Here is a 23,422-nt window from a genome sequence, read left to right on the forward strand (position 1 = left end):
GTCCAGATTTGGGGGAGGGTCGGATCTTCTCCAGCCACCCGTCCGGGTGTGGCGGGCGAGATCCGGTGGAGGACGAGATCCGGAGCTGGGCTGGGCTGGGATGGGCCGGGCCGGGGAAGGGGCAGGAAAGTTAGAACAGCTTAGGAAAGTCCCGAAAATACCAGGGAGAGGCGGGGCGAGAGGGGGCGGGCCTGGAAATGACGCAACTGGCCACGCCTCCTCAGTGGGAGGGGCGCCAGGTCTGCGCTGGCCTGTGGATTTCTGCAGCCTGTCTGTGGACTGAGGGGCAACCTGACCAGGGAAGCCCCCCTGGGGGTTGGTCCCCTCTCCTTCCTCCAGGGCTGGAGCAGAAACCAGAGGGTCTTTCACAGCTGGGGGAAGCTCCTTGTCTGGGGCGAGGCCCGCCTCCCGCCCCCTTCCCTCCCCCATTCTGGAGCAACCTTGGGATTTTCTACCCCGAGGGAGGCCACGGCTGATTCACCCCGGGGGCTTTTGGGGGGACATTCCTGCTGTAGGAAGGCCTCCTTCCCGAAGGCCTGTAGGTGGGGGCTCTTCCCAGTTGGGGGCCCCGGGGTTCTGCCCCGAGAACTGGTCCCTGGGGTCGCGGGGAGGGTAGAGGAAAGGTGTCTGCTCTTTGGTATGGGCTCTTCTATTCTTTCCCCTGAAACATCTCGGCAGCCTTTGATTTCCACACGGCATCTGTTTTGGGTGCTCACGCCCCTACCCCAGTCTCATAGCCTGTGTGTAATACATGTGTGTCTCCATCACAGGTATACAGTGTGTTTCGGCCCATGTGCTTGCATGCGTGTTGTGTGTGCTCGGCGTCAAAATGCGTGTGCAACTGAACATGTCTGTATATAGGTGAGCTTCCTTAAACTTCTCAGTATGGACATATGTCTGAGCATGTTTGGATGTGTAAGGACACACATAGGTGAACTTACTGAGTTTGTACGTGAAGGGTATGGATCCAGGCACCTGTGCATGGGTGAGCATATTTGTGTATGCCTGTGTGTGCGAGTCTGAGTGCAGGGAAGATGCTGTGCACTCGCCAGCATACGCACGGGGCCGCGTGTCTTTTTACAAGGATGTCGATGGGTATCCGAGTGTCTTGTTCGTGTGTGTGCATTTGCCGCTCTCCATCGCTGGGGCTCCCTCAGTTAGGGGCCCTACCTCCGCCCTTCCCGGTGTCCCGGCCACCCGGGGGTCTGAACCTGGTCACTCACCGCGGCGGCGGCTCCGGTTCCGGCTTCTCTCCTGGCCCGACCCACCTCGAACCGGTCGCGACACCTCCCAGCCACCAGGACTACAGCGGGGAAAACCCCTTTACCGCCCCCGGGAGGGGGGAATTCCCGTGACGTTTCCGTGCGTCACGCCCTATGCCCTTTTTCATTGGCTGAAAGTTTAACTCCCGTCGCGCACAGCCAATCGGAAGCGACTGAGGCGCGCCCCTTAGGGGGGAAAATAATCGCGCAGCGCGGGGAGTGCGGAGTGGGGATGACTGTCAGGAGCGGGGTCTGGCCAGGCACCAGCCCGAGGCGGGATCCGCTGACGGAGCGCCACCAACAGGCCGAGGAGCCCTGACTCCGGTCTCCTCACTCACCCAGGCCTGCCTCAGACGGTTGGCAGCGCCAGCTGGTACTCGGCTTATGCTGAGCCTAACCTTTGGCCACCTCTGAAACCGGGGAACCCCAGGGGGAAGCTGATGAGCACTGTCCTCTGGTCCACCGCCCAGAGCAGGGCCCCGCTGCCGGGAAGAGTCACGGGAAGAGGAAGTTGATCTTGCCGTCAGTCCCAAGGCGCCATCTGGCGGCCTGTCCGGAACCGCAAAGAGACTCCCTAATCGTCCTCTCTTTCTCAGTCTCTCATTCTCTCCTGGAAGAGACTATCTGGACCTAAAACTTATTCTATAAATGGCAGTTCATAGCGGCCCAGACTTTAAGACCTGAGCTCCGGAGCTCTGCCTTGGGAGAAGGAAATAAGGTGTTTATCTGGAATACTTAGGTTTTGCTCATTCATCCAGATTTGGAGATTTGGAGTTTGGGAGTTAAAAAGGCATCCACGGTCTTAATAGCACGAACTTTCTCTCATGTAGGAAATCACCTTTTATATAGTTCCCAGTGTCCGTTTTCACACTTCTAGTGGCAGCAAGGTCAGTACAGAAATTCACAAAGTACTGACTCTGAGGCTAGACATCTCTCGTTTGGTAGAGTTTCTCTTTAGGAGTTGCCATGAGTAATCTCCATTATTGGAGTTGTCCTACCTTGGGCTCACGGTGGAACTCAGGCTGTTGTTTCAGATCTTTCCTGCAACTTGCCCTTGACCTTCTTAATAATGGAATTACAGGCCTGCACTAGCTCTGCATAAAGGGAGACTCTTATGGCCCTTGATTTGGGCTATTTCCTGTTACTTCTCATTTTGTCCACAAATGGAATGTGTCAGGTGCTATGTTAAGGTACTTTAATATAAGTTCTCGTTCTTCCCCCAACAACCTTAGGAGGTAAATAGTACCTTACTTTACCGATGAAGAACTTAGGCTCAGAGAAGTGAAGTAATACAGCCAGAAAGGGACAGAAGGAGAATTAAAACCTAGTTTGTTAACTCTAGGATGAAGCTCTTTCACCTAAAATTTGTATAAAACGAAGCAGGCCTTTCCATCCTGCTGTGGGCCTTTCAAGTGAATATGATAAGAAACCATCAACAATTCGCTGAAATCCAGAAACAGTGTCTACTACATTCCCCTGTAAATTAGATCCCTAACCGCTAAATTAAAATAGAAGGAGGTTAGTTTGGTATACTTCAACTTAGCAAACATGTCCTGGTCACCACTGATTATCATTGTCTTTTTAAAATATTAATAGGCTGCATCTACTGTGAGGATAAAGACTGTTCTTAGCAATCAGACTGTCGAGATATTCCAGAAGATGTGAATATCACTATGAAGGAACACATGGTTATTACGAAGGGCCCCAGAGGAACCCTGCAGTGGAACTTCAAATCACATCAATGTAGGACTCGGTCTCCTTGGAAAGAAAAGGAAGAGGCTCCAGGTTGACAAATGGTGGGGAAATAGAAAGGAACTGGCTACTGTTCGTACTGTCTGTAGTAGTGTACAGAACATGATCAAGGGTGTTACATTGGGCTTTCTTTACAAGATGAGACCTGTGTATGCTCACTTCCCCCACAACATCGTTATTCAGAGGAATGGTTCTCTTTTTGAAATCTGAAATTTCTTGAGTGAAAAATATATCTGCATGGTTCGAATGAGGTCAGGCATTGCTTGTTCAGTATCTCAAGCCCAGAAATATGAGTTAATTCCGGAAGGAAATGACATTCAACTTGTATCAAATTTAGCTGCTTTGATTTAGCAAGCTATAACAGTTCGAAACAAGGATATCAGAAAATTTTTGGATGGTATATGTTTCTGAAAAAGAAACAGTTCAGCAGGCTGATGAATAAGGTCTAAGTTGTCCAGCTACAAAAATGCCAAGATGTCAGATGATTCCTTAGACTTATTTGTGATATTTTAAAAACACAATAAAAATACAATAAAAGTTGTGTATTGAAAATAAAGTGCTAATAAACCACTAGCATGAATTTTTCCAGTCTCCACAGGTCTCTAAAAGCACTCCTAGGGTTGAGCTATTTTAGTCATAAGATTCTGAGCTATAATTTATCCGGAGATTAAAAAAGGAAAACCTTTATTAAAGAAATTTTCAAACATGTAAACAGTGGAGAGAATAGTATAATGAACCCCCATACACTCATCAGTCACCTCCAACAATTCCCAATGTTGACCTGGAAATTTTAGCTGACTCAAAGTTTATTGTTAGTTGCGATAGTCTCATCCATCTGGGCTTAGGAAACCTCTTCATTGCTTGTCCCACCAGTTTCCAACCTAATAATTATCTCTGTTGCTGTACTTAGTCCTAGCGCTACACTTGGCCCAAAGCAGAGGCACTATAAATCCACTCTAATTCATTCACCGAGAAATAGTGAAGGCCTACTCCAGGAGACAATGTCCTTGTTTGCAGATAAAAATCAAAGGGATGTATAATGTGTCAAATGGTGATGTGTTATGGAAAAAAAGTAGGTAAGGGGGTAAAGAGTGATAAGGGCTTTGTATGTAGCAGGCAGGGGAGACTTCTCTGATAACATTTGAACAGTGACTTAAAAAAAGTGAGGGAGTGAGTTATGTAGATATCTGAGGGAAGAGCATTCCAGGGGGAGGGGTTAACAGCGTAAAGGTCTGATAAGAATGCGTTTGGCATATGTGAAGAAAAGTTAGGTAGGATAAAGAAAGAAATTTGGATTTTATTCCCATGGAAAGCCATGGGACGGTTTTGAGCAGTGAAGAGAAATTGTTCTGACATATTTTTAAAAGATCCATTCTGGCTGCTGTGTGGAGAGGATAGAGATCATGGGAGTAGAATGTAGGAGGGAGACCAGTAGACTAGTAGTGGCTTAGACTTGGGTGGTAGTTGGTGAGGATGGTGAGAAGTAGTCCCATTGTAGATAGATCTGAAAGATAGAAGCAACAAGACTTGCTGAGGAACTGGATGCAAGATGTGAGAAAAGTGGGGGTCAGTATGGCATAAGAACTTGGAAGAATGGAGTTTTCCTTTAGTAATATGAGGCAGACTGGGGGAGGAACAGATTTATAGGGGAGTAATCAAGAATTTTTCCTTTTAAATTTGTTAAGTTTGAGAGCCTATGAGGCATGCGAATGGAGATGATCCAGGTAGTTGGACATAGAGTCAGTGTAATGGATGGTATTTAAAGTCTTGACAGTGGACATTACCTAGCAATTTGAGTGTAGAAAAAGGAATCGAGGACAAAGGGGCATTCTAATGTTCAGAGGCTGTGGAGATGGGGAAGAGCAAATAACGGAAATTGAAAAGGCATGGCCAGTGAAGCAAGAGAGAATCAAGAAAAGCTAGTGACTCAGAAACCCAGTGAAGAATATTTCAAGAAAAGGGTGATAAACTGTTGAACTAAACTTCTTGACTGAAGCCCAGGAGCGGAGGGGTTCTGCTTCCTCAAGGCTATTTGTCTCACCAGCAGCGAGCCCTAGCAAAGGCAAATACATGAGAGCTGGAATGGCCACATTTTTTTGTTGTTCCTAGCATTTTTTAGGGGCGTGTGTGTCCATTGTAGCTAATTCTGTAGTTAACCTTTGGACGATGTGCAGTTAGGGGCACGAATGTTTCCGCAGTCAAAAATCCATGCATAACTTTTGACTCCTGTCAAACTTAACTAGTAATTTATTCTTCCTGATATCATTATGATGTGCTTGGGAAACTCACATTTATTCTTGGTTGTATCTCTTTCCAGTTTCCTAGTGAATGCTTTGCTCTTTAGGTAGCTAATAGCCTGTTTCTTCAGATGCTCAACCTTTTATTTCTCATGAAAAGCTACAAAAAATGTATATACAGACCATCCCTGATTTACAATGGTTTGAACTAAGCTTTTTCGACTTTACGATAGTGCGGTAGTGATATGCATTCAGTAGAAACTTTGAATTTTGATCTTCCCCCAGGCTAGCGAAATGCTTACTGTATGATACTCTTTTGTATACTCTTTTTTGATGCTGAGCAGTGGCAGCGAGCTTTAGCTCCCAGTCAGCTACGTGATCATGAAGGTAACTGATACTCTGCAGTGTATTCATTGTGTTAGATGGTTTTGCACAACTGTAGGCTAATGTAAGTGTTCTGAGAATGTTTAAGGTAGGCTAGACTAAGCTATGATGTTTGGTAGGTTAGGTGTATTAAATGCATTTTTGATTTATGATATTTTCAATTTATGATGGGTTTAACTCTATAGTTAAGTCAAATCTGTAGTTTTGGAGAGTTTCCATACCACCACCACTTTTGAATTGAAGAGTCACAGAAAAGACAGGCCTAGGGTTGAGTCCCAACTCCCTAACTTCCCAGGGACTTGGCCTCTCTGTTGCTGTTGCCTCATTTGTAAGAGTAGTAAATGCTTCTGCAAGGTTGTGTGAGCAGTGCACTTGACACTGACAGATATGAGTGCTCCAACAAAATCACTTCTCCCTGGTAGGATCTTAGGTCTCTAGCTTTCCTCTGAACTTGTTGAAATCTGCTATCCTAGAGTTCTTACAGGAGACATCATTAAGAACAGCATTTCTCTCTGAATTACTGTATTACTTTTCTACAAGGTCACAAGATTGTGTGTGTGTGTGTTTGTGTGTGTGTGTGTGTGTGTGTGTGTGACTTTTATATCACCAAGCTATTCTTCCTTGTTCGTCAGAATTAAGGCCTGAATATTTTCTCTTGTAGCTTCCTTTACTTTCTCTAAGACAACATTGTCAACAATACAAGTCATGTATACGTCAGCTGATCTTTCTGTAACAGAAGACTTCCAACAAATGTTTTTGATATGTGATAGGGAGTTGATCAGTTTGTGGTCACTCTAGCTCATTTTCTAATATTTGCAGACCAATTGAGGAACAGATTTGTCATATTCCTTTGTTCATAAGATGTTTTTCCAGACTTCCTTGCAGCAGCCAACCTTATCTCCCCCACAGGGAAATGCACAGTAGCTGCTAAGGCAGAGCTTGTGGGGCTTGTATTGTAAAGAGATATCGTAGCTGTCATCAAGCAAAGGGCCCTAGTGTTTTCCTGGCTGTAGATCCAGGCTTTTCTGTATTCATAAAGTACAGATTATGAGTATAGTCATACTTGTAATTTCTCCAGGGGCAGGGGCAGGGGCAGGGGCAGGGGCAGGGGCAGGGGCAGGGGCAGAGGGCAGGAAGGCTTCTGGTTAGTGTGGAAACAAACCAGGCATGGTCTGGACTACTGGGGGAGAAGGTAGGGAAGAGGTAGAAACTAGTGTAGGAGCTTTAGGTCTCATGTCAGTATTTTTCCACATCAGGCTGTTTCCATTTCTGAGAAGCCCTTTTCTACACCCAAGAAGGGCACTTACAGAGGTCCAGACTCCCAGTAACATCCGCATTGTTGTGCTGAGCACAGAGAAGCCCCATGTGCTGAAAGATCACACAGCCAGCTGGGCCCAAATGAAGAGGGTGAGTGCCCCTAACTCTCTGTGGTAGTACAACAGGGTACCACTCCCTGCATTCCCCTCCCTCCAGAGGGGAAAAGGGACCATTACAGTGGAGGAAACCAAGAGGATATACATGTTTCATTTGGGAAAGCTTAATACATAGTATTCTGTATCCCACCCACAGCACCTCAGCCCTGTAGCGGCCACACAGCCCCAATGCACACTCTCACCTGTCTTACGCTGACGAAAAGGCAAAGAAGGGGAGGGGTTCTCCAATCATGCTCCAGTGACTAGGATGGATGGAGGCTGTGGGGAGGAAGAAACTGTCCCTCCTCAACTTGAGGCCAAAATGAAAGCCCTGTGCCCAGATACACACATGATCACAGCTGTGGGTAAGACAGCCCCCCTAAGCCCCATGGGCTCCTCTATGTTCCTGGACCATGAGGTGCCCTCTGTGTTCCTGGACCATGAGGCGCATCTGAGAGAAGATTTCTGGATAACCACAGCTCAGCTCTCGTTTCCCTCCTGAGCTGTCTCAGGTGTCTTCTCCCTTGGAACAGAGAAGAGGACAACTGCCCAAACCCCTGGCACATCCCTGGTGACAGGGGTACACTTCTGTGCTGCTGCTGCTGCTGCTGCTGCTGGTGGGGGCCACATGGGCCAGACTGTTATTGGTAGGCTCCGTGTCACTTCTGCTCACGCAAGGCCCAATATCCTAATAACATGGTACTCACAAGCTCAAAAAGGAGACAAGAGGGAAAAGCAATGATGTTGGTACTAAGACATTTATTACATCATAAAAAGTCCACTGTTGTCCCGTTTTTCCATATGTACATATGTACTGCTCCTGTGGGCAGTCCCCCTGTCTAGCCCCATCTGCCCACCCTCCATGGTGCCAATCAACTTTCCAAATTGACCAACTAATTAATAAAAGAGGAAGACCTGGAGGAAGTGGCCCAGGGCTAATGGGGATGGGGATGGGAGAGGGAAACAAAGTGCAGAGTGGTTAGCTTAGCTCTCAATGCCTGACCACAGGCAGGAGGGGCATGAGGGTGGACACAGTGATGCCTCCCCAGAGCTGCCAGGCTGCAGGTGTTACCTGAGTATGCTCTCAGGTTGCACCCCCAAAAATGGAAGGCAGAGGAGGAAGAAGGTCCTGCAGCCTGACTGTGGGCCCCAGGAAGGGCTATAAAAGTTCTTTTTCAGGTCCCCATCCAAGTAGCAGCAGCAGCAGCAGCTTGGGTTGGGCTTAAAGAGTTTGTGGCCCCTGGGACAGCTGGAAGGGGGACCAGGAACAGCCTGGTAGTACTGGTCCTGATCTCTGAGGGGCCTGCCTTAGTTGACCTCAGAGGTGGGCATGGGGTCTGTGGGGCGGGGTGTGGCCAGGAGGGGCACTGGTGAGGTGGCTTCAATGAGAGCAGGGTTGAGGATGATGGGCAGAGTCATGGGTGGCACGCCCACCTGCAGTGGGGAAGCCAAAGGCTGCAGGATCAGTGGGGGCTGAACCAGAGGTGGAGGCCCTTCTGGGGTAGGGCTCAGCCTGCTAGGGCTAGACGCTGCTGGTGATCCCAGGGAACTGCTGTTGGCAGGTCGAGGGTCGTCAGGCTTCTCAAAGTCTGCAGGAGGAGCAAGGTGTCTACAGTCAGACTCCCTCACACTCCTTAGCTGGTTTATTGACCACTGTTCCTCCCCGTTCCCTGAGCCCAGGCTACATAGGTGGGAGTCTCCTTTGAAATGCATTCCAATGTCCAGCTACCTTTTCTCTGCCCTCTACCTCTTTTGCTGCACTTCCAGTTAATTTTGGTCTGGTCTTTACTAGACTCCCTGAAGGGCAACTTCTGTATATCCTCTAAGTCCCTGACCCAGTTTTCTCCTCCCAAGCCTGAAAATCTTAAGCAGCTAGCTCATCATAGCCCATTTGGTCTTGCCATTTCCCATATGATAAGCAGGTAAACAGGATTCTCTGGTTCCCTCCTTCCCCTGGCTCACTGCCCATGCTCAGCAGCACTCCCAAGCTACCCTGGGCCTCTTCTTAGGCCTCCTGCTTCCTGCTCAATACTCCGCAGGCTGGCCCAGAGGGACTCACCATAGGCCCCCAGCTCAGAGGGCATCTCTGGGGGAGGTGGATGGCCAGGTGTCCTGGTGTCTCCAGCAGCAGGAGTCAGGTGGGCTGAGGCCAGAGGTTTCTGGGCATGAAGCTCCATGGGAATAGGGTCTGGGGAGGGCAGAGAATCCAGACGGCAGCATTTAGCCCTTTCTTTCAAGCAGAGCCCTGACTACCCACCAGTCTTCCCATTCACCCAGGGCACAGGGAACTAGTTAGCTCCAGACTTTTTTTTCCCCCCTCTTTAATTCCCCTCCCCTCTACTTCCACCCCTGACCTATGGATGTTGTCGTTTCCCCTTAAGAACTGGATCTCTGAAGGTAGGGTGTCTCCTCCCACACGCTCACAGCGTGCACCCGGGGCCTGGTGCCCCTGGGGCCTGGTGCATCCGGGGTAGGGTCTGTGGCTCCACCTGGGGCGCAAACCCAGACCTTCTACGTGTAAAGCAGACTTGCTAACTGCTACACTATGGAGCCTCTCGCTCCAGACTCTTTTTGATAAAGTTGTGCTGAACTCCCTACCCTGGATGACAGTCTGCTTAAAAAGCTCATCTCGCAGGTGGGGCAGAAAACAGTCAATGCGCTCCCAGGTGATCTCCCAGAGGGCTGAGGGGCTGCCTCCTCGGGCATCTGCACTGTGGAAAATCTCTGCTGTGTCCATCACCAGGAGCATGTTCTTCAGAGACTCTGGGATGGCCTCTGACTGCAGGTAGCAGCGGGACCATGAGAACAGGAAAAAGGGCACAGGGGAACATGGTAAGGAGGAGGTAGACATCAAGGGGAAACATTAAGTCTTCTCAGCAGGTGGGAGGGGAAGTAGGCAGCAGGAGTCGGGCTGAGGTAGAACATACCAGTAAGTCACTGGAGCCTGCGTGCATGTACTTGTCCATAAAATCCAGGATGGTCAGCCAGAGGGCCGCAAAGGTAGAGAGCGACAGCAGTGGAGACAGGTGCTGCAGAAAGACCTATGCCCCACCAGCACCTTTCAGCCAAGGGTAGGGTAGGCACCTTCTACCCCTCTCCAAGGCTGGTTGGCAAGCCTGCCCTATCTTGCATGAGAATCTTAGATCGGAGATTCCTCTGAATTCCAGAATCCTCCCGGGTCCTTAATTCCCAGTGAGCCTCTGTAGTTGGGGATCCTGAGCACTTGCATCTCTAGGTCCTATCAGAAACCTTGGCTTCTCTCTTAGGGAAGAGGCGTGTGTGGGAAAATGGGTGGGTGGAGGGTGGTGAGCAGTACCTTAGAGAGCAGTGTGGAAGCCCTCATCCGGGTCTCTTCCATCCCGCCCACATCTGCAGGGCTGATATTCTCCAAGAGCTTGGTCAGTAGAGGAAACAGCACCTGGTGGGTAAAGAGCCAACATCTCCCTAGCAGGGGCAGTAGTTGGCAGCCTTGCCCCAAGGAAGGCAGGGGCTGGGTGGATGGGTACAGAGCAGAAGGGAAGGTATGATGCAGTCCAAGGATTGACATTAGGGGCTCTTCAGGCTGCCCGGCTGTCCTTGTCTTAAGGATTTGAACTTTACCTTAAGACTAGAAGGAAGTCCTACCTTATTAAAACAGGACTCCCATTCCAGGGCATCTAGCTTTTGCAGATCATGTACCAGTAGTGCTCTCTGCAGATAGGTCAGTGCCTGCATCCGCACCTGGCGCCGGGCGTCACAGCACAGGCAGGCAATGCCTGAGAGCGAGAACAGGCTCAGGACCCTTCAGGCATCCTGATCCTGGTACTTCCCGAGTTCCAGCTCCACCTCTGCCCGTGCCCTGCCTGCTCCCAGGAGGTTTACCCTGCAGTAAAGGGCACCAGCAGTGGGCCCAAAGGGTGCGTGAATCCGCTTCGATCTTCCGGCCACCTGTCTCCAAGTGGCGCTGCTCCTCCGCCCATGAGCTGTAGATAGAGGCTGCCCGCGTGTGCAGGGTGTGCATCAGGTCTAGTAACTGGAGTCATAGGAGGGGCAGGACATGGGTGGGGTTAGGTCTGGTGAACCCTCTATCCCACACTGTCCCTGACTGAGTCCTCAAGGGAACCCCGAGTACCAATGCTCCATGCTCCACCCCTCTCACCACTTCTTCCTTGATTTCATGAGCTAGTTGCCCAGTCTGGACAGTGTTTCCCAAAACTAGGTATAACTCCTAGTAGAGGAGACTTGAGGAGGAGTATGGACTAGGTATTTAATAATTCTGAATCCCATAGTGAGAAAGATACTTTTCGATTCTCTTTTACACCTAACAGATAAAAAAAAACTCATCATGTTAATCTCATTATAAAAAGAGAGAGCACGCCTCAGGCTTAGAGGCTTTGATGGCCAATAGTGTCTGGCCAGATTTACTAATTTGTGTTTTCATCATTTTTCTAAGGTAGTCTACTTAAGGCAGTTCTTTCTCCATTTATTTAGTGATATAAAGTCTGCTCATAAACTAAACTTTCTATGCCTTGAATAGACACAAAATAACTCTGGAAAGATAGATAAGAAACTGGTGGCAGTCGTTGCCTCTGGTGAGGGGAACTTAGTGACTAGGGACAGGAATGGAATGGGCTTACTTTTATCTGTTTACCCTTTTGTACCTTTTGAATTTTGTACCATGTGCATAATTACTTATTTGAAAAATAGACCTTAATTTAAAAATTAAACAAAGACTTATAGGTGGTCTTGGACAGGGGAACATTGTGGAGGTGGTAGCTGAGGGCCCTTCCTATCAGCCTTGGCTGTCCCTGGCCCCGCCCAGACTCCCAATGTCAGGTGCAGGGAGAGGAGAGGAAGTAGAGGGTGTCATACTTACGTCCTGACTGACCTGTAAAGACACTGTATGGTAGCTGGCAGGCACGCCTTCGTCCTCGTCGTCATCACTATGTCCACCCCGAGTGGCATGTTGGCTGGAAGTTCGAGGCCGCCGAAGCATTGAGCCCTCCTTGGATTTCTTCTTAAAGCGGTTCCCTTTGCTGTCATATTTGTGACTCTTACCACGTTTCTCCTGGGACTTGCACCCTGAGCAGAGCCAGACCCAGGTCATATTTCCACATCCAAAGGCACAGATACCCTTGCCTCCCTCTCCTTTGTATATTCACATGGCTACTCCCCAATTGCCCCCTCATCAGGTGACCTACCGCCATTAAGACTGGCCTCCACAAAGATGCGGAGAGTCTTGACGCAGAGCTCAAAGTTGTCGGGTGTGATGTGGGCAGCATCACGCACGATGAAGGACAGCGATTCCACACACTTAAGCAGGGATTTAGTGTCATGTGGCCCGAGGTCCACCCCCACTGTTAGGCTGTACTGATTGACCAGAGGTGAAGGGCCGGGCCGGATGGGCCCAGACCCTGGCTTGGAGTTATCGATGTCATCCTTCCCCACCTGTAAAGTACACAGAAGCACTGGGAACCCAGGCTTGATCTGAATCTTCCCCTAGATGTCCTCTCAGAGGACGAGGAATCTTTCCCATAGGCCAAGGAGGGAAGACTCACCCGCTGCCCATATGCTCACTCACCACTAACCAACCGCTGTTGACCACATCGGCATCTGTGGCTGATCGGTGGATCTTGCCAGGTCTGCCATGGTCAGTGTAAACCTCCGAATCGGAAGTGTACCCTCGGTCCAGGCTCACGTCATTTTGATGGTAGAATGGGAGTTCACTGTCTGACTGGGCCCCTGAGCCAGCAGAAATAAAGGCAGAGTCAAGGTGAGGATGGGGACATTGGGTAGAGGTATAATTTCAGCTCACAGAAGGAAGGTGCTGAAGCCTGGCCTCTCCTTTTTCTTGGTCTGGCTTAGTTTCAGCCTTGCCACCAGAGGGCTGAAGAATGGTCTGGACAGCTTCTCTCTTGACTAAACAGAGAAGCAGGTTAATTTGGGCTCCTGACGCATCTAGTAGCAGCTGTCAGAGAAGGAAGGTAGCAGTGAGGACACAGTTTCTGAGAAAATAGTCCTCAGGACAGCAGTACGCCTGGCTTCATAGCCTTCTCCACCGCCTACTTGCCTTCATGCTGCTTAACCTGCGGATGTGCTAGAGAGGCCAGTGGGCACAGGAAGCTCTGGAGCAGATGGCAGAAGCCGCGGGTATTTAATCTGATGAACGCAATAACCTGTTTTGTTTCCCTGTCTTAACCCCTGGGGCCATAACTTCTCTTTGGGAAGGGGCTTACCAGCATCAGGTGCATCGGCCCTGGCTGTGGCCTGCAGGGCAGCTGGAGGCTTCACACCTGAGCCAATGCACTCCAGCAGTGTGAAGAGGGTGGCCCAGTCATCACCTGAGTGGATGTTGGCTGCGTTGGTCTTAAGGAGTTCGTGGAGCCCAAAGGCTACCTGGTGACTGACTCGGGACAGCACGCTGGGCTTCATTAGCAGCAAAATGCGAAGGGAGAGCAGTACCTGGGGTGGGGGTGGGGAGTGGGAAGTGGCACACAACTTCTTGGCTGATCTCCTTTCCCACCAGACTCCTTAGGCCAGTGAGGACAGTTTGGCTAGGACCTAACTTAGGGAACAGCTGCTGGTCTTTTCTTTAATTCAGGGTTTGTTTTTTTTAATTAAAAATTTCCTTGAAATAATTATAGATTCTGATGTAGTTATAATAATACAAAGAGGCCCTAATACACTTTGCCCAGTTTACTTCAATGGTAACATTATGCAAAATTACAGTATAGTATCATAACCAGGACACTGACATTGGTACAATCTACTGATCTTATTCAGATTTCCTCAGTTTTACTTCTACTCATGTGTGTATGAAGTTCTACACAGTTTAATCACCTGTGTGGGTTTGTAGTCACCACTAGTCAAGACGCTAAATGGTTCCAACACCACAGGATCCCTTATGTTGCCCTTTTATAACCACACCTGCCTCTTTCCTGGGCCCATCCTTAACCCTGGCAATCTGTCTACAACTTCCAAAACCATGTCATTTCAAAAATTTATATAAATGAAATTATGTAGTATACAACCTTTTAAGGATTGGCATTTTTCATGTACCATAATTCCTTGGAGATTCATCCAAGTTGTTGTATGCAGCAATAGTTTGTTGCTTTTAACTGCTGAATAGTATTCCATGGTACATATGTACCACAGTTTAACACAGTTTAACTATTCACCTCTTGAAAATCATCTGAGCCAACTCCAGTTTTTGGCTATTACAAATAAAGTGTCTATTAACATTCATCTATAGTTCATGAGAAAGTAGGCTTCCATTTCTCTGGGGTAAATGCCCAAGAGTGCAATTGCTGGATTCTGTGGTAACTGCATGTTTAGTTTTATAAGAAACTGCTAAAAGAGTAGCTGCACCATTTTACATTCCCACCAGCAATGTATGAGTGACCCACATCCTTGCCAGCATTTGGTATTTTTATTTTAGCCATTCTGATAGGTGTGTAATGATATCTCATTGCAGCTTTAATTTCTATTTCCCTGCTGGTTAATGATGTTGAACATCATTTAATGTTTTCACATGCTTATTTACTATCTGTATATCTTCTTCAGTGACATGTCTGTTCATATCTTTTGTCCATTGTCTAATTAGGTTGTTTTGCTGCTGTGTTTTGAGTTTTTATATTTTAGACACTAGTCTTTTTTCAAATGTGTAATTTGCAAACATATGCTCCTTGTCTTTTATCCTTTTCACATGGGCTATGATAAAGTAGAATTTTTAAATATTGGTGAAGTCTAATTCATCATTTTTTCCTTTTATAGACTGTTCTTTGGTGTCAAGTATAAGAACTCTTTGCCTAGCTCCTGAAGATATCCACCTATGTTTCTGCCTAAAGGTTTTATAGTTTTATATTTTACATTTAAATCTATGATCCATTTGGAGTTAATTTTTGTATAAGGTATGAATGAGGCTTTGGTCAAAGTTCATTTTTCCCAACTATGAATTTCAATTGCTTCAGCGATTGAAAAGGCTATCCTTCCCCCACTGAATTATTTTTATACCTTTGTCAAAAAATTAGTAGAGCATCTTTGTGTGGGTCCATTTCTGGTTCTCTCTTCTGTTCCGCTGATCTATGTGTCTATCCCTCCAGCAATACCACACAGTCTTATTACTACTATAGCTATACAGTAAGCCTTAATATCATTTTCTTCCTTCTCAAGATGTCTAGCTATTCTAGGGCCTGTGCCTTTCCATATAAATTTTAGAGTAAGCTTATCTATGTCTACAAAAAACCCTGTTGGAATTTTCATCTGAGTTGCATTAAATTTATAGATCAATTTGGGGAGAACTGACATTTTTATTACGTTGTATCTTCTAATCCATGTACATGGTATGCCTCTTCGCTTATTTAGGTCTTCTTTGATTTCCATTAGCATTTTGTAATTTCAGCATACAGATCCTATACATGTTTTATTAGGTATATATCTAAGAATTTCGGGGGGTCTTTTTGAGCACTTGTACATCGTATTGTGTTTTTGGGTTTACTTTCCATACATTGTCAGTATATAGAAATGTGATTAATTTTTGTGTTGATTTTATATCTTGGAACCTTGCTGAACTCACTTATTAGTTCTATGCTGTCTGTCTTTTATAGTTGGGCCAAGAGATCACAGGAGGGTCCTAAGCATGAGAGGAATCAGGTATAGAGCTGGAACTACCACAAAGCAGCAGCCATCCAGCCCTAAAGAACAGATTTATAGGAGCCTGCAGAGGTGCTGAGTACCGGCTTCATACTTGAGACCATTCTAGACTCAATGCCACCTATTAGATTCCCCTAGCCCTGTGGCTGGTCAGTGGGTTCATGCTATGGGGCACTAAATGTACTGTTTCAGGTCATATCCACAACTGACACTGTGACTTTAGTTCCTTGCATACTTTTCTGCCCTCCCAGGTACACCCTGTTTACCTGTCCACTAATCTCTTCTCTTCGGAGTAGCCGAATGGCCAAGCGCAGCAGCCCCACCACTGCCCGATCCACAAGGAAGCAGAAATCCTGTGCCTGGACACACAGGTGATAAAGATGGTCTCGAACAGTCTGCCACACACAGCCCACACGGTCCCTGAGGAACGAAAAGGATGAGGATAGTTTCAGCTGGAGAGGCCACTGGTCAATAAGCCTCCCTTTTTGATTCAGGCCAAGCCTTTCAGGGCTCATTAATATTATACCCTAAGCAGACAGGTATAACAAGCTTCTCTTCCATTGTCTATAGCTTCATGTACTTCTTTCCTCTAAAGCAGGGGTCCCCAAACCCTGGGCCGTGGAACCGGGCTGCAGAGCAGGAGGTGAGGTGGCGGGCCAGGGAGTGAAGTTTCATCTGTATTTGCAGCTGTTCCCCAGCACTAGCATCACCGCCTCAGCTCCATCTCAGATCAGCAAGCATTAGATTTTCATAGGAGCACCAGTCCTCCTGGTGCCAAAAAGGTTGGGGGCTGCTGCTCTAGAGCCTACTCAGCAAGATGGATCCAGGCTTCCGTCCCGTTGGCACAAACCCAGTTTGAGGCCTGCTAAAGACTGCCTTCTACCTGTTCTCCAGCACAATCCTCAGCAGCATCTCTAGGCAGAAAGCAGCATCCTCCTCATCATATGTCTCTTCATCTGGCGTCACTGAGACCAAAGACTAGAAGAGAACAACGGCTAGAAAGTAGGCAGCCATTGGCCCTGCCCTGACAGAAATTGAGGCAAACACCACTGTCCTATCTTCCCTTCCAGACCCAGCCAACCCTTCCATTTCTTTCTCTTCATTCTGTACCTTCATGAGCTCTTGCAGTGACTCCAGCTGGAGGAACTTGCTCTCTGTGATCATCTTTTCTGGGTCACACTGCTGGAGAGGGCAGGAGAGAAAGGGAAGGGGTCAGTGATAAGGGTTGGAGGGAAGAGAATTTTCCCCAAGAACCAGGGAGAGTGCAGAAGGAGTCAGTTCTGGTCATAAGCCCTTGGGGATTTGATTCTTCCGTTGACAGTAGGGAGGGGTCCAGACTTGTTCACCAGGGGTAGGCAGGCAGTTACCTTGATACAGTCCAAGGCCACTCTCTTAGCCTCCTGGTTCTCAGTGGATGGGCCCCTCACGCTAGACTGCTCAGTACCACTTAGTGTCAGCCAGCTCACAAAGCTCAGCACTGTCGACTCTCCTCTGTGGGAAGGGTATGAGGCCTGGTGAGCTCCAGAGTTCAGACCCTCTCTCCCCAAGGCCTTAGCCTCTGATCTGCTCTCACCGGTTTGATGGTGTCTCCTCCCGCTGTAGAGAGATCTTGCCATTGGGATCCACAAAATCTTCTACCTGGAAAAGCATGTCAAGAATACTTTCCACATCCCTTTGCATTTCCTCCTCCCTCATGCCAACTTCTCTGGCTTTCTTCTTATAGATCTCTGACCTACACTATTGACTGGGCCCCTTCCAAATGTTGACTGGTAATGGCTTCTACCAGCCTTCCTTGACAACCATCCCACCAATCAAGATCTGTGGTCTGGTAAGATCTGAGGTGTTACTGGTAAGCTTTAGCAGGCATCAGGCCCAGCGCTAGTCTCAATCATTTCCATAGATCGACAGCACATAATCTTGGAGCTCTTGCCTTGTTATTGTCTATTAGTATCCTACCAAGAATTACCTCCACCATAGCCTTGGGCAGCAGTTGGGCTCGGAAGAGCTGCAGCATGGCTTCCATAATATTCTTCCAGCCTTCTCGCAGGATGTCGCCATGACGATGGGCCAGATGGAATACTGTTTTGGCTGCAATGTGGGCTTTAGGGTTGCTTCCAAACACGCTGGGCAGGTTCTCAATAGGCTAGAAAAGATGATGAGTAGAAGCTTAGGGCGTGGTGAGTATCTGAAAAAAAGAACCTCTTAGGTCTCAACCTACGGTTCCCTGAGGGTCTTTCTGCTGGCTCTGTCTGCTTCAATCCTTCATAAGTGAGAAGGGCTAACCTGGATAAGGCCTTCCCCACTATGGCATCTCTTCTCCTGTCTTCCTCATTACATGAGGTGAACTTATTCTCATCCTAGGGTGTGCATGTAGCTCTACTGTAGTCAAGGGGGAGGGGGTTGTGAGGAAATATGCTGTGAGAAACCAGCTCTGAAGAAGAGTAATCCATGGCTAAAAGAGAGGTTCTTCTTTGGAACTCCAGGTACAAAATTCCTGCCCCTGCTTACCTCACTGCTGAGAGCTGTGAATTTGCACAGAGAGATGATGAGATTGTCAAACACATCACTGAGGCCATAGTGGGCGGAGATCATGGCGCACTTCCTGTAACATCACACCCATCCCAGAAAAAAAAAGTCACTGGAAGGCCGGGCAGTCCTTCCAAGTCCCTGAGGAGGCTTGCTTGGGATTCTTCCCCAATCAGTCCCAGGAGGAAACCTTTTACTCTTAAGTCTGTTTAAGACTGAGCTTTTCCAAGCTTCAGCCTCCCTTCAAAAACTCAGGAAGAACCCACTCTAAAGAAAATAAGAGTAGGAATCAGAGTGGTATTGAGGCAACCATATTAGCTCAGAGAAGTGAGAGGAGGTCAATACCAAGGCCAAAGCTGAGCTACCTGAAGCCTGAGATGGCTTTCTGGATGATTGTCTCCTCAAGGCTTTTGTCAAAGACATAAGAGAGAGCAGCGATAGTGGGGCCCCAGGTCATGGTGAAGAGGTCAAGATCGTAGCTGCCAGCAGGCACATGAAGGAATATGCCCTCTGGGGTGGCACCTCGATGAAGGAGCACATTCCACACATAATTCTCCCGAACCAAGCCTGTCTGCTCCTCAGGCATCACAATTTCCTCATTCCTGCAGGAAGTAAGGGAAGGAGTGGGTGCACTGCTGTGAACCTGACTGCTCCCAAACTAGAAAAAGGGGCTTTGCCTTGGTACGCTTCATCAATGAGAGGTCATCAAAACTGCAATTCAGTTGTCCACTACTGGCCACCCACCAGAGAGAAAGAAAAGAAACATCCCATAATTCCCCATAATCTCAAGGACCTGTCTCTAAGTGGGGCCTTTAGTTCTGTAGTAAGATGTTATATTCCTTCTGGGTATGAAAAAATGAGCAATTCTCTCTCTACCTGTTCTGATTTGCAGTAAAGAACTAAGTATCCCACCTCTGATCCAGGCCTCACCCTCCACTGCCCATCTTGGGTTCTCTACCATCCCAGAACACATATTGGGAGCTAGACTAGAAAACCCAGTCATGCTGGGTTTGGGAAATGGGGCCATGACACTCCACTTAGCAGGGGCAGTTTGGATCCTGGCTTAAAGTACTAGAGTCCCAATATTGTCCAGGCTTCTTTAAGGAAGAGAGTTAGGAGAGAGGGGCCTGCTCAGCTCAGTACCAAGGCTAAATATAGGACATATGAGTCATTGTAGTCTGATGTGACTCTAAAATCTGGAAAAAGGAGCAGTGTGCTTCTCCTTAACAGAGATACTACACCATGCTCCATACACACTCACTTGATGGCATGGTACATGTCCTCCAGGATGTCTTGTTCAAAGTCTTTGCCTCCATTCACACCTTTTAGGTTTTTGCGAAACTCCTAGAGACAGACCAATAAGCTTTTCCTCCCACCATGTGTCAATGCTGAATCCCCATCCAAGGAATTCCTGGGTCTGTGGTAAATAGGACTTAGGAAACGGTAAGTGAAAGAACCCATCTATCCACCCCATTTCCTCTTCTGGATCGGCCAGTTCTCCCTGATTCCCTTGGAAAGAACCCTGCCAACTGTGCTCACTGAGAATCTCGTGTCATTTCTGCTATCTCCAAAGCTTGCTGGATCTTCTCTTGCCTTGGCTGGGACCCAAGCTTACCTCCAGGGTCATGGGTGCATTCTGTTTGCGAACGTTGTGGTTGTGCTGGTCGGTATTAAGCATGATGACAGCATAGGCCAGGGCAAAGCAAGCATCGCTATTGGCAAATGGGGAGCCATTACAATTCTGAAAAATCAAAGACCCCACCTGCGTCAATGCCCTTCTCCAGCCAATTAAATCCTCACCTCCAACCCACTGGTCAATGTTGGTACAGAGGGGAGATACCACCTAGAAAGCAGTCAACCCCTTGCCCCTCTACAGAAAGCTCACTGATGACACTCTCAGCGTTCTTAGGAGATAGCAGCTGGGTCCTTCAGCTGGAGCCATAGAAACCCTCGGTCAAATTAACTTGGGAGGCTGGACTCAGCCCCTGTCGCTCAAACTCACCCTCCAATGCTCTGTGAATGCCTCCAACAACCTCTGGATGACGGGTGCTTCCCCAGGCAAGCGGAAGGCTTCCAGGTAGAGGCGAAGAGCTTCATCCAGCCGCAGACCCTGAAAGCTGAAGGTGCTACAGGGAAAGGAAGATGCTGAAGATATGTAAGCTGCAAATGTTGGGCTCTCTATTAGCCACAGTCTCTTTAATCTTCTCCTACTGTAATTGAGGAGGCTGAGGGCTCTGGCAAAGGGCAGGTATCTCCTGGCCATTTCCAACACATACCAGAATTTGACAACTCCTGACCTTAATACTTTTCACATCAGCACACTCTTGCCTAGAAACCTCATCCCCAGAACCCAGAACCTACCCTGTGCTCAGGATATGTTCCTGCACCACCCTTTTGCAAGGCCCTCTATGCAGAATGGAGTGGCTCCCAAAGTTGTCTTGCTGGAGACTCAGGTCCAACAGATAAAAGTGATAGAAAGAGGAAGAGTGTGTGACCTGAGTCACCAGCAGGAACTGACTGAGACTGCTTTGAGGGAGCGATCACCAATTATGTCCCTAGCTGATCACCAATTATGTCCCACATTTCTTGCAGCTTCCTCACCTTACAAAGCTCTCCAACAGGTCAATGTTTTTGCGGTCACTCACAAACTCTCCAATCATTTTCTTATCTAACCGAGGGTTCTCGCGGAGCCATTGGGCTACCTCTGTGTTGTCCATTGGGATAGTGAGGAGGCCCTTCTCCTGCAGAAACTGGATCCCCTTCTTTGGTTTCTGGTTGAACTGTTCTGTGCCAGTGATGAGAAGCTGGAGGAGAAATATTATATGTCAGAAGCTGCTCTACCCCTAAATCAGACAAGGGCAGGCTAGACTTCATCATGGTCCATAGCTTGGACCTAACAGGCTCGTAGGGTGGTTCTAGGAGACTCCAGGACTAAGGCTGGATCATACTGGCTCTAGCTTTCCTCAATCTTCATGTCTCATTAGAACTGGCTGAGGAGCTCGTTTTCACTCCTTTTCTGAGTGCTCAGGATGCACAGGAGAGTCCCCTTTCCTCCAACTGTAGGATCAGGAAAAAGGTAGAAAAAAGAGACTAGAGAAGGTGTTCTTTTTCTCTACAGTTTTACAGCCATCCCTGGCATCTGTTTAGAGCCAGCATCTTATTTATAGCCTAGCTTGGTTTCCCTGTATTTTTTTCTGGTTTCCTAGCTGAGGCCCTGAGGTTTGAAGAGTAGGTGAACTGTGATAACTTTCTGTTTGTCTAGTTACAGCCGTGAAATCAAGGGCACACATAAACCAAAGTCATTTAGGTTAGTAATAATAAGAGGAAAGGGTTAAAGAGAGGTTTTCTTTGTGTTAAGAAAACCAAAAACATAGTTATTTGAACTTAAAATACCAGAAAAAAATGTCACTTCCTCTTTATTGCCAATTGTCACCCCACAGCTTGAGATGACCAATCGCCTTCAGTGATCCACATGATACCAGCTTGCAGGGCTCTTGTGACCCCCAGTAAAACTTGGTTGTCAGCTAGAACAGCATTTGCCCAGGGGAAAACAATGGGGTATGACTAACTGCATGGCTTTGGAGTAAGGGAAGGTCTTCGAAGGAAACTGGGGGGTTGGGGAAGTCCCAACAAGCCTAAAGGCTAGCTTTAGGAAGCTGTACAGTGAGCTGCTAGACTCACCCTCATCCTCTAGGAAAGAAACCCTGCAAAGAACACCCAGACAGAGTGGGGCAGAGGCTGGGCTCTGGGAATATCTGTATGTACCTTCTTTTTATTTTTAATTTCAATCAGTTCCCGTGGATCTGGCAGTAGACAGGAAAATCGAGGTGGCTTCCGGGTAAACTTTTTGTCAGCTAGGAATGGAAGGAAGAGAAAGAAAAACCCATAAGACCTCTTTTACCAGGATAATAATTTTGGGAAGGTTGCTGATATACTACTCTTCAGTGAAAAAGAAAGATTCCTCAGAAATTTTCTTATCCTTATCAGTCTTCTACTTCCCTAGAAGTCCTATCTTCTAGGTCTCCAAATGTCTTCTCTGGGTTTGAAGGCAAGGTGAGCACCATGGTTAACTCAGGTATTGCCCTAGGGTGTCTCTGCTCCCCTACCTCTGCTCTCCACACAGCCCTCCAGTTGAGGGAGCTTAGGATCAGTACGCACCCACAGAGTCACCAGTTTCCTCCAGATCACTGCATCCGGGCTTCCCATGTTCTGCTGTCAGCTGTCCTCCACCTGGCAGATGCAGGCCTGGGATGTCTGGGGCCATGCCTATAGTTTTTCCATCGTTGGCTGCTTTCTCGGCTGGTAATAGAGAAGATGATAAGTGAAGACTTTCAGGGTATGAAACCAAGCAGAGCTGCAGAAGTTGAATCCCTGGCCAAGGAGACCTACATGTTCCCACATAGGTTGCCAGCCCCGAATAGGACAAACCCAAGCCCAAACAAGCAGTCACTGTCCCAGTCAGCCAAGCATTAGATTCTATAATTTAATAAGGAGATTACTCAGTCACTTTCCTTGCACTTACGCAACATCAATCTCAAAGGGAAGTTAGAGAAGATTAGAGTGGAGGCAGATTCTGGGGGTGGAGGAAGGTAGAGACTGGAGCTTTTAGGGACAGAAGTCTTTTACCCTTTAATCTATGTTTTCTTTTCTCCCCATAATGAAATAATAATTCTGTAAAAAATCCAAAGCATGCAGAGGAAAAAGGGAAAAGTCTATAATCCTGCTAACCTGCCTGCCTGGCCATTGATTCAAATCACCAAACCTCAAAAACACAGAATTGCAACTACCCGAGAGGAAATGATATAAAAGAAAGAGAAAGCATTCAGAGTAGAGAAAGGATAAGAATAGAACCCTGGGATCCTCAAAGAAATGCCTCTTACTATTGCTGGCTTCTCGGGTGCCATCTATTGCCTCATAGTTGGGTCTCCCTGCCTCTTTCTTCTCTTGCTGGGTAAGGCTGTTGAGGACTTTAGCCTGGCAGTGGGCCTCAGTGCTGTCAATCACTGTCAGTAGGGCATCAAGAGACAGTAGGTGTGTTGTATAGAGCTGACCAGACACAGGGAAGGCATTCTGAAAAGTAAACAGATCCAAGAGATTTGAGATTAGAATACTTTACACTTAACTGATCCTTTTCCAAAAATTCCCGAATTTCCTATATCTTCTACATTGCCCTAAAAAATGCCTTTCTTCTTCTGGTTCCCCAACTCTCAACTGTTTC

General features: G+C 47.7%; 2 protein-coding genes and 1 long non-coding RNA gene across 18 annotated transcripts in view; 1 reads left to right on the forward strand and 2 right to left on the reverse strand.

The window, feature by feature from the left end:
• NFKB2 (nuclear factor kappa B subunit 2) overlaps positions 1-1,371 on the reverse strand; it is a 7,748-nt gene extending 6,377 nt beyond the window's left edge. For both annotated transcript variants that reach the window (XM_039871388.1, XM_039871387.1), the window contains exon 1: positions 1,224-1,371. The gene's annotated coding sequence lies outside the window, so the exon portion shown is untranslated. The remainder of the gene's footprint in view (positions 1-1,223) is intronic.
• On the forward strand, positions 7-3,212 carry LOC120609158 (uncharacterized). 2 transcript variants are annotated; one of them, XR_005654689.1, is made up of 3 exons: positions 7-542; positions 771-861; positions 2,859-3,212. It is a non-coding gene; the product is annotated as an uncharacterized LOC120609158 (long non-coding RNA). The 2 variants fall into 2 exon arrangements; XR_005654688.1 differs by having other exon boundaries at positions 7-861.
• Positions 3,213-7,786: 4,574 nt separating this feature from the next.
• GBF1 (golgi brefeldin A resistant guanine nucleotide exchange factor 1) overlaps positions 7,787-23,422 on the reverse strand; it is a 100,648-nt gene continuing 85,012 nt past the window's right edge. For 10 of the 14 annotated variants that reach the window (XM_039871385.1, XM_039871384.1, XM_039871373.1 and 7 more), the window contains 26 exons: positions 23,085-23,274; positions 22,363-22,503; positions 21,970-22,058; positions 20,806-21,008; positions 20,207-20,330; positions 19,820-19,945; positions 19,466-19,548; positions 18,570-18,806; positions 18,187-18,280; positions 17,645-17,821; positions 17,252-17,316; positions 17,046-17,169; positions 16,789-16,860; positions 16,562-16,656; positions 15,945-16,098; positions 13,263-13,488; positions 12,608-12,768; positions 12,228-12,474; positions 11,903-12,108; positions 10,909-11,059; positions 10,672-10,802; positions 10,364-10,465; positions 9,975-10,088; positions 9,646-9,826; positions 9,107-9,235; positions 7,787-8,636 (listed from right to left, as the gene is read on the reverse strand). In XM_039871385.1, coding sequence (XP_039727319.1) covers positions 8,356-8,636; positions 9,107-9,235; positions 9,646-9,826; positions 9,975-10,088; positions 10,364-10,465; positions 10,672-10,802; positions 10,909-11,059; positions 11,903-12,108; positions 12,228-12,474; positions 12,608-12,768; positions 13,263-13,488; positions 15,945-16,098; positions 16,562-16,656; positions 16,789-16,860; positions 17,046-17,169; positions 17,252-17,316; positions 17,645-17,821; positions 18,187-18,280; positions 18,570-18,806; positions 19,466-19,548; positions 19,820-19,945; positions 20,207-20,330; positions 20,806-21,008; positions 21,970-22,058; positions 22,363-22,503; positions 23,085-23,274 — 3,903 coding nt within the window. In that variant the 3' untranslated portion in view covers positions 7,787-8,355. The remainder of the gene's footprint in view (positions 8,637-9,106; positions 9,236-9,645; positions 9,827-9,974; positions 10,089-10,363; positions 10,466-10,671; positions 10,803-10,908; positions 11,060-11,902; positions 12,109-12,227; positions 12,475-12,607; positions 12,769-13,262; positions 13,489-15,944; positions 16,099-16,561; positions 16,657-16,788; positions 16,861-17,045; positions 17,170-17,251; positions 17,317-17,644; positions 17,822-18,186; positions 18,281-18,569; positions 18,807-19,465; positions 19,549-19,819; positions 19,946-20,206; positions 20,331-20,805; positions 21,009-21,969; positions 22,059-22,362; positions 22,504-23,084; positions 23,275-23,422) is intronic. The other 4 variants (XM_039871375.1, XM_039871383.1, XM_039871382.1 and 1 more) reach the window with 1 other exon arrangement.

The sequence above is a fragment of the Pteropus medius genome, unplaced genomic scaffold (assembly GCF_902729225.1).
Source record: "Pteropus medius unplaced genomic scaffold, Ma_sr-lr_union100, whole genome shotgun sequence".
Taxonomy (NCBI): Eukaryota; Metazoa; Chordata; class Mammalia; order Chiroptera; family Pteropodidae; genus Pteropus; species Pteropus medius.